The sequence below is a fragment of the Lissotriton vulgaris genome, chromosome 2_1 (genome assembly GCF_964263255.1).
Source record: "Lissotriton vulgaris chromosome 2_1, aLisVul1.2, whole genome shotgun sequence".
Lineage (NCBI taxonomy): Eukaryota > Metazoa > Chordata > Amphibia > Caudata > Salamandridae > Lissotriton > Lissotriton vulgaris.
The window spans coordinates 662,615,079-662,624,681 of NC_141687.1; the positions used below are offsets into that span (position 1 = coordinate 662,615,079).

At 35.5% G+C, this 9,603-nt stretch overlaps 1 protein-coding gene across 1 annotated transcript; it reads right to left on the reverse strand.

The window, feature by feature from the left end:
* Nucleotides 1-5,608: 5,608 nt before the first annotated feature.
* Nucleotides 5,609-8,572, reverse strand: LOC147730939 (uncharacterized). The gene is made up of 3 exons (XM_086958655.1): nucleotides 8,123-8,572; nucleotides 5,949-6,164; nucleotides 5,609-5,872 (listed from the first exon to the last, which is right to left on the reverse strand). The coding sequence occupies exons 1-3, from the start codon at nucleotides 8,558-8,560 to the stop codon at nucleotides 5,609-5,611; spliced, it is 918 nt and encodes a 305-aa protein (XP_086814781.1). The 5' UTR covers nucleotides 8,561-8,572.
* Nucleotides 8,573-9,603: the final 1,031 nt, after the last annotated feature.

Below are 9,603 nucleotides of genomic sequence, written 5' to 3' on the forward strand. Positions count from 1 at the left end.
TTATGCAAAGTCATCTAGTCCATTTAAAAAAGGTTCTTTACCCGAAAAGCCAAAAAAAAAAAACTTTACACACATATGTTGTTATGGTTTACTCTCTCATGCACATCACATATTATAACATGAATTGGCAATGCAAATCATTTTGTCTTTTGTATAGTGGAAATTTCGAAACTGAGCTTTGTATAACAACAAAGGTACAACATCAGGAGCAGCAGTCCAACCTTCTCTAACACACAGAATAAGTAAGATAGTTTGTGGAAGCAGAAGGGACATCACACGTTTCCCTCACACATACAGAACAGGTAAACTGCAGGGAGCTTACACACTAAGGAGGGAGTAAAAGGAGTTAGAGGGCTGTTGTAGACTCTCAGTAATCATACGTGAACATAAAAGAAGTACAACGGTCCTGGAAGAAACAGCCAACCCGCCTTTGGAAATACTTTACATTCATGTACGGAAAATATGATGATGAACCCTCACCTACCTCCTGTGGTAAGCTTAATCAATGTGTTCTACATCTCGCAAAACGAAGCAGCTGTTCACCATTTCCTAGTTCCTAAATTGGGGTTTCTTAGTTTGGGTGAGGTTATGTCCTTCAAGTTCACATCTGTGTTCTCCCTTTGTTGATCCAGACCTGGTTTGAAACTGTGCGAGGTTGAGTTAAAAATGTTTTTCATTGGTGTCTCCCACTGCAAAGTTCAAAACAGGAGAGTTGACCAACGGATGTTGTCATCATGGCGTATTGTTGGACTATTGCCCCATGGGTCCCTCAATAGGGATCCATATCTCTGTTTTAGCAGCAGGGGCCGGACAAACCTGACACTGGAGATGAAATATGGATATTTATTTGAGAAATTGGAGTAAAATGAAAGATTGGGGTCAATTACAAATTAGTGGAGTTTGTGTTGATTCTTTGGCTTTCCACCTATTGAGAAGTAGCAGCAATCTGCTAGGCCATTGTTATTTGTAGCAGATCAGCCCCTGCCTGAGTAGCTGCTCTAGACAGTCACATGAGTGCAAATATTTTCAAAACTATTTTCAGAGTGCATGCTCCGTGCACTAAGCAATTACAGCCTCTGCGCTGTACCTATTCAAAATGTTAAAGGCAGCAAGTGCTGATAATGGTGTCATAGGGATCAGAATTACTGCATCCATTAATAGGTCTCTCATAATAATCCCCTAATTGCTCTGTACCCCTCATGACGGCTGATAGATGGATCAGAGTATTTAACATTTTTAAATTCTAAAAAGGTGATCTGCAGCTCATAAAACACATTTTTTCTTCTTTCAATATTATTAATAGTGACTTGCAGGCAGAAAATATTGGGAAACTTTTTTTAGCATGTGTCCTTCTATTTGATATCAATACTCCGTGTGCTCTTGTAAACCAAAACTTAATGTTGCACCTACATATATCTGGCCCATTTGAGGCACATATTATTGTAACGACTGTGCGCACTAAAGACTGCTCTTCATTCTGAATTTACCAGGTCACATGGTGCACAATATGGTGATGGAGGAATTTATGTGCAACCTTCATTGTATTGAACCATCCCAGAACATGCTTTGGCTCAGATTTGTGTGTACCATTCATCATTGAGAATGTGTGTATTACCTTGTAATTTCCTGGATCAGGGGGGTAGCTATCAATAGATCAGCAGACACAGTAGCTCCAGGGACCATGGGAGTGAGGGGCCCACTTTCCCCTAATTCATGGCTGATTTTAAATAAAAAACTAGGAACCAGGGGATGTAGACCCAACGTTTTTACATGCATTATTGCCCTTAGAGCTCTTGCTTCGGCATTGCTCTGGATTTGTAGGTACGTAAAAAAGCATAAATCCCATTGGGTTATGCATACAATTAAGTACTCAGCTTTTGTGCATAAGGTGTTACACATATTCAGAGTACTTGATCCTTGTGCCTTGCTATAAAGAGGCACAATGCATTTTTCTGCAACCCCCATTGCACCTGAACATCTCCAACCATAGAATACAGGTTGCCCTTTCCTTTACCTTCAGGTGAATCATTTTTTGTTTCTTCTTTCAGATGCCCTAAAATTACACCTCGGGTATATCATGAAAACAGAGTGCTTGCTTTCTCCCCCCCACCCTCATAAGACACATTGCTGGGCTCCATGATTCCTCTGATCATCCCCAATAGATGCAGCCTAGTGTGCTCTCCAGGTCTTCTCATGTCGCACAGAGTGACTGGTTTACGTTGTATCTGTCCTGCAGTCATCAAGTATAAAGTTTGCCCTTCTCCCTCTCTGACATGAAACAGTAACATGTTGCCCTAGCCTCCTCTGTAGTGTAGTTCCTATTTTCCCAATAGGCCCTGCGCATTGGAATAACATAAACAGTAGTATCGACGTAGAAGTGCGGATCTTCCAGGCCTCCACTGACTATGCTAAACTTAATTGGGTTTGTTACCAACTAGCTCAGAGGTCACTGGAAACTTTCTTCTCTGAATAGGAAGTAATCAGCTTCCTTGGTACAGTCAAGAATGGATTCAGTTTTCCAACAACCGTGCAACATGACAACTTTGCTCCTCAGATAAGAGTCAATCTCTAGAGTCGTGTGAACAATAGACAGTTATTTTACTCAGTCAGTGGTTGTGCAGTTTACTTTCACAATATGTAGAGAATAGAGAGACGGGCGTTTTCAATAAAGGGTAACATTTATTGAACAATCTTTCTTCTCGTACAAGAGAAATGAATTGCCACAATTGCAAGACTTGTTATTATAAAAAGTACGTACAGTAAGATGAGTATTGCGAAATAATACTGTAAAAGCATTGATATGGTTTCTTAGCCATACAATGGTTTAAAATGAATAAAACATATATATACATTCATATATACATTAGGCTAAAATACTCAACTGGTGCTTCTAACTACGCCTACCCCAGTGTACCTGACCTAAGCCTAATACTTGGGAGGGGAGTAAGTAAGTAGCTTTAAGTTAAGTTGGTTTTGCCAAGGTTTGCTTCAAGAATTCTCTCTAAGGGTTTAGTCAACACCATACCTCTGGAATAGAATGATGGAGGTCTGGTATCTCCTTCAGGGACTCGATATCCCAGTCACCCGCAAGGGTAGGCTGGAAACGCCGGGGCTGGATTTCTCTGCAGGAGAAAAGACAGCGTCTCTCTCAGTGCGTCAAGGAAGAGGAGGGGCAGCGTCCGTGGGCAGCTTGCATCTGCTGGGCTCTTGCAGGGGATGGCTGTTCAGCTCCTAAGTTCACCACACCATCGTTCGCTCATTAGCAGCGATAGCAGTAGCGATAGCAGCTATGGTATCATCAGCATAACAGCAGCAACTTCAGCAGCGATGGCATTGAGGCAGCTAGCGTTTGCTTAAGGCAACGTTGGTAATATTTATACCTGAAAGGTGCCTTGTTTGACGTACGTTTTTGGACATAAGACGTCAATAAAGATGTCACTAGGAAGTGATCGTCTATCAGTGCTCATTAGAGTTCTATTACTAATCAAAACATAGCAAGCGGGGCTTTCCCAGGTTGCTGAGTTTTTATCTTGTTGAAGAACTCGGAGTGTTAATCTAGGAATCTTAGATAGTAACTTCTGCTATGTCATTGCACTAATTAGCTGCAAAGGAAGTGGCAGAGGAAGCGATTCTGAAATGTGGCTCTGTTCGTGTGAGGCCAGAGACGAGTTTCTGAATATTGCATTTGATCGGTTATGCCAATATAGGGAATAAATGGATTTATAGCCGTATAGGGGCATAAGGTCAGAGTATCAATCAGGGTCCTAGATTAGAACGCTACACCTCCTGGTTGAATATTGCAACCACTGAGATATAGTATGTGATTTCTCCTTGCCCTTTACCTCTATGATGACGACTTTTCAATGTATTCCCTATTTCCTTCTTTCTCATTGGGGTCGTGGAGAAACCACTCAACAGACAGTGCCTCCGATATATATGTGGACGTTAAAAGGACACACATTACATTTATCTCACCTCCATGACATTGAGCCAGGCTGAGTGCATGTGGGCTCCCAGCTCTGGCATAGGACGGTTAGGGAGAGATGTGTGGCTTCTCCTAAAATGGCTTGAGGAGAGATAAAGTCCTAAAGGTCTGGTCACTTTGTCCTCATCCTCCTAGACCTCTCGGCCGCCTTTGATACCATCTACCAACGCACCCTATGTAATAGACTCTACAACGACCTGGAACACTCTGCTTCTCCACCACTAACAAACACCGTTACTGCCTAAATTCAGGATGGATCTCAAGACCTGGCTCTTCAGCTGAACCACAGTGCCTTTGATGGATCAGCAGAAGAGCATTGAGACCCTTCTGAGTTAGTAGTAGTGCTTTACAAGACACCTGTTGATTGGTTGGTTGATTTAGAAGTGTGCCCCTCTCAGCACAGGTAAGCTATGCAGGAAACATAAGTAAGCAGGGCTGTAGCTAATGCAATGTTTTTGTATTTCTGATACACCTGATCAAAAGTACTTCTTGTATTTCAACTAAGACAATTAGTCTTATATTTATGACAGCAACATATATACAACAAGCATTTGCAATGCAATAGGTCTCGCCTTAGTTAAGATTAAGTTATTTACATTGCAATTGGTAATGGCATTAGTTATAATGTTTGCATATGTTGAATATTTTGCAGTTCCTCTGCAATATATTTTGTATTTATGTTGTTTACACACATGATTTCACACATTATCAATAATTATATAGATATGTTATAGTTAGCATTTTTGAGTAGGAAATAATCAGGCAAACTACAGTGTTCTTTAAAAAGTTTTTTTTTATGACATATAGAAAGATATACTCACATGTACATATTATTGGCATTCTTTTAGAACTGAGATAGTTTCAATTGTATGTTGAGCATTTTTTTAGTTTGTATTTAGTTATATTTGAAAATTAACTTGGTAAATAATATGGTAATCTGCATGTACATTCCTTAGGCAAAAGAAGTAGTAACAATGAAACAAGTATTTATTTTGTAGGTTCAAGTAAAATAAACAAAACAATTATAGCAAACGAGAGTGCAATTTTTGGATGTTTTCTAATATACACTTTACTAATAACAATTAGTTAAAGTATTATGACAATAAAGTGCAATATTTTAAATAATGCAACAAGTAACACAAAAATGCACAGTTTTTCAAACATAAAAAGTATTTTAGTATTTACATGAAATAGAAATTACTTTTTATAGAAATAACTTTTTGAAAAAATCAAACATAAGTAATCAGTAGTATCATCCAACGTAATCAGGTCACTTTTTAGTGTTTTTAATACTGTTATGGCAATAATGTTTGTAGATCAATTCTAGCAACATATAGTGCAATTTTTTAGTATTTTGTCAGATACATTTTTGTAAGTATTTGTGATAGTACAATCATGATAAAGTGCTGTATTTTCAATAATGCAATTATTAAGAAAGATATGCACAGTTTTGCAAACTAAGAAAGTATCATTTACTACTGTTACATGAACAAGAAATGGATTTTGGGATACAAATAACTATCTGAAAAAGTCAAACATAAGTAATCAGTAGTAGTATGCAAACTCTTCAAGTTACTTTATAGTAATTTGTATGCGGTATTGCAACAATTGTTTATATTGCAGTTATATTTCTCTTATTATGTCTGTAATGCAACCATTACAAAACAGTACACTAAGTGTTATTGGCAAAAATGGCATTAAAGCATTTTCAAAATCTTCTGTGTCAGTTTCAATGTTTAAGAAGTCCATCAAAGGTGTATTATTGATGTCCATTGATTGCAAGTTTTCATTATTTTCTATTTGCACCACCATTGTGCTTTTCTCTTGGTATGTTTTTTCCATGCCAAATAATGTAACAGTTATGTTTTCTTTTGGTGGTTGTATTACCTATGGAAATAGTGTTTTAGTACATCTTTCTTAATTTTCTAATAGCATTTTGATATTGCTAAAAATATTTACTTACTTGTATTGTAGTGTGTCTCGTTGTGTTCAATATCTTCTCTCCATTGTACTCATGTACAGCCATATGTGTAAGCTGAACATATTTCCCAATTTCAACCGTAAAATCAGTGGCGTCTCTCCATAGACTTATCTTCACTGAATCTGTAGCATCATTAATTGTAATGCTCCTTATTTTGGTGTCTTGGCCTCCAACAAGTATAGTTTTAGTATCTTCTGCCTGTGGTATGTAAAGTAGGCATTTGTTGCAGTTTTGTATACTTTAATGAATCTTGGATAATAAATTTAATTTTTTGTATATGTACACAGCATTATTCAGAAACATACTATAGACATTCTTATATTTGCAACATTAAATAATGGAAACAAAAATTATTAATTCTTTGGCATGCAAGTTTTGCTTACTTTTGTACAAATGCAAGTGGATATAATTTGTGTTACTTACCTTCTATTGCTGTTTATAGTTAACAGATCCATTCATGTATTGCTAGTATATTTTATCTTTCTTTTGATTAAATTTTCTTTTTTCTCTTTCTACATTTCTACTTTTGGTAATTAGTAAGTCCATTGATGGTACATAGAGTTTTCCATAGGCTGATATAATACTATCATAGTATCAATGTTAATACTTCAGCTGGAAAGAGCTGAGCTCGTAGGAGACTTTTTTATTCTGGATAGAAGTGCATGCCTCTTGTTTTGTTGAAATTGTGTTGGACATCTTTAGTTTGCATGTAATATAAGAGATGTCAGCAGGGGTGGCAGGGAAGAGCATGAGAGCAGGAGATATTCTTGCTTACGGTAAGAGTATGTTATACTCTTGCTGTCTTGGAGGTGCATTGTACATTATCACGTTTAGTGTTATAGATGAGCTCCTAGTAGTTAGGGCAGGAAAAAGTTGGAGGGTAGGAGCTAGTCTTTTTTTAAGTTGAAGTCTGCTAAGCTTGTTGGTATGTTGGTGCTGCGATTGACATTTATGTTTTGTGCAACAGAAGAGCTTTCAGGAGGGATGGGCAGGAAGTGCTGGAAGGTAGGAGCTTTTTCTGTTTTGGGTGCAGCTGTCAGCAGTGGTTGTAGGGGGAGGTGGCATCCCATACTGCTCTGCTGATAACACAGCAGTTGTCAGCAGAGCAGTTGGGGGGGATGCAGGGAAGTTCTGGAGGATAGGAGCCTTTCTTCTATGGTAGCAGTCTGTTTAATAAGGCATCAAATATATAAATATACTGTGCGAATACTTATGTTGTATGTATATATACATAAAACTTTTACAAAGCTGATAGAATTGCAACATGTGTTTGAATTGTTTGCTACTGTGAGTTAGAAAGTGTCTCCTCAGCTTGGAGTTTTCCTCATAAGCTAATATTGTTTTTTTTATACATATAATGAAAGGAAAGTTATAGGGATTGATATGGAGATGGGAGTTAAAAGGAACAAAATTGAGGAAAGAAGTAGAGGAAGACGTACAATAAGATCAGCAATTGGTGATAAGCTGTTAATGGTGTACTTGATATATTTTATTTCTTAGCTATTGTAGAACATGTAGTAATTACTTGTTTTGGATATTATTGTACAATCTTATTTGTTGTACAAGTATCTATTTTAAACAAGTAAATACTGTTTGTATTGTGTGTTGTTATGTTTCGGATTTATGTAACATATATAAAATAATTTACTTACTTTATCATAGTTGCTGATTGTTGCTTTGGAGGGTATAATTAACATAATAAAATAGTTCAGAATAAAATTTTGTAAGAAAATAATTGCATATTAATTACTTGTTGCAGATAGCAATGTACATCTATTTTTTTGTACAACTAGTTATGTGAAACAAGTAAATTATTTGCAGTTAAGTTGCATATGTTATAGAATTTTTCTGTTTTTGGTAATGTATAGAGAATTTACTTACCTTGTATTAATGTATAATAATTGTCTCATATATTTGTATATCTGTGTGTACTGTTCTATTTAAATATTGGCATGTTAGCAATAGTAATATCATAAAACAGTACCTTTTATATTATTTTATGAAAATTATAAGTTGTAAAACTTGTTTACATATAAACATTGCATTTTATTTGTAATTTAAACAATTACATTTTATTGTACAATGAAGAACTCTTTTTAGCCAAAAGGAACTAAGACAAATAGCTGCATGCAAAATAATAATAAAATAATGCTTACTTCTGTTATTGTTCCTGACACACTCAGGAGTGTCTTTACAGCAGCTCCTCGAACAGCTTTTATTGGAGATACTGGTGGGGCTGGTGGTTGCAGGATGCATTCCGCTTCCTGGATAATACCTGCTGAAATTGTAAGGGGTGGCATTCTTGCTATTTTCGTTTGCTTTGTCAACATCAAAATATCATTTTTGAAAATGTAATTGCGAATAAGTAATCCATTTTGTTCTTTTGTTTGCATATAGTAATCCTCATTATAACATGTTGCTTTTATAGTACTACTTTCATCAGCCAATGCCATATGATACAAAACTTTATTTTCTTGTTCTGAATTTCGATAATAAGTTTTAGGTGAACATTTGATGATATTGACTCGTAGCGCTTTCTGGTATGGCTTGAAATCAAATTGATTGGTGCTCTTTAATTCTTCAATGGAAATCATCTGTAAAATAATATGTAAATATTAATAGTCAATACTGTTATTTTTGCAAAGACAGTACTTTCATAAGGTAACATTGTTAAACAGTACATTACATAGCTATCCATATTGGTTTATGATCACTGTAATATGATTCTAATGTTCCGTAATTTGTAGGATGTGCATTTGTAAAAATGTGATCTAGTAAAGAGTTGTAATCTATTGTAGGTGTGTTAATTTTCTGCTCACAATTAAAATTTGTTTTCATGTAGTTCTGTAGTAATTTGCTACTGTATGTTGTTTGTTGTAGGTCAATGTTAAAATCACCCATTATGATGTATTTATGATGTGGATATGCATTTAATGTCGTACTTAAAATTGCTAGTAATGTTTGTATAGCAACTTTTGGTGGTTTGTATATAATGACTATTAAGTATTGTGTATTGTTAATTATTTGTGTAAATTGTAAAATGTCAATTTGTTCTTCTGTTGTAAAAATTGGATTTATAACATGTTGTTTGTTGTAATATATAGCTATTCCATGTTTTGTGTGCATGTTGTAAAATTTGTCAAATAATAAACAATTGTAATGATCAATATTATATGTTTCAATAGGTGTTTTGTGTGTTATATTTATTTCAGTTAAACATAACACGTCTGCATTTAATATATTAGTATCAGATTTCATTGCTTTGAAATGTTTTTGTAGTGATCTTATGTTATGTGCTATTACTGTGAATTTTTTGTTGTATTGATGTATTTGTGGTATTGAAATTTGTAATAACATATCTGTTCTCATTCGAAACATTTCTTCGTGCACTTTAAAGTGTGTTAATATTTTATCTTCTTTAAAGTTTTTAATATATATGTTACTTAAAGACTTTGCTCTGCTAATGGCTACATAGTGTAAGTGATGTGTTTTGCTATTACCGAAATGTATATATAATGGTTCTATTGTTTGACCTTGAGTTCTATGTATAGTACGTGCAGATGATTGTCGTAATGGAAACTGTTTTCGTACTATTGTTATGAATTTTTTGCTATATTGAAAAGTTCGAGATATCGGT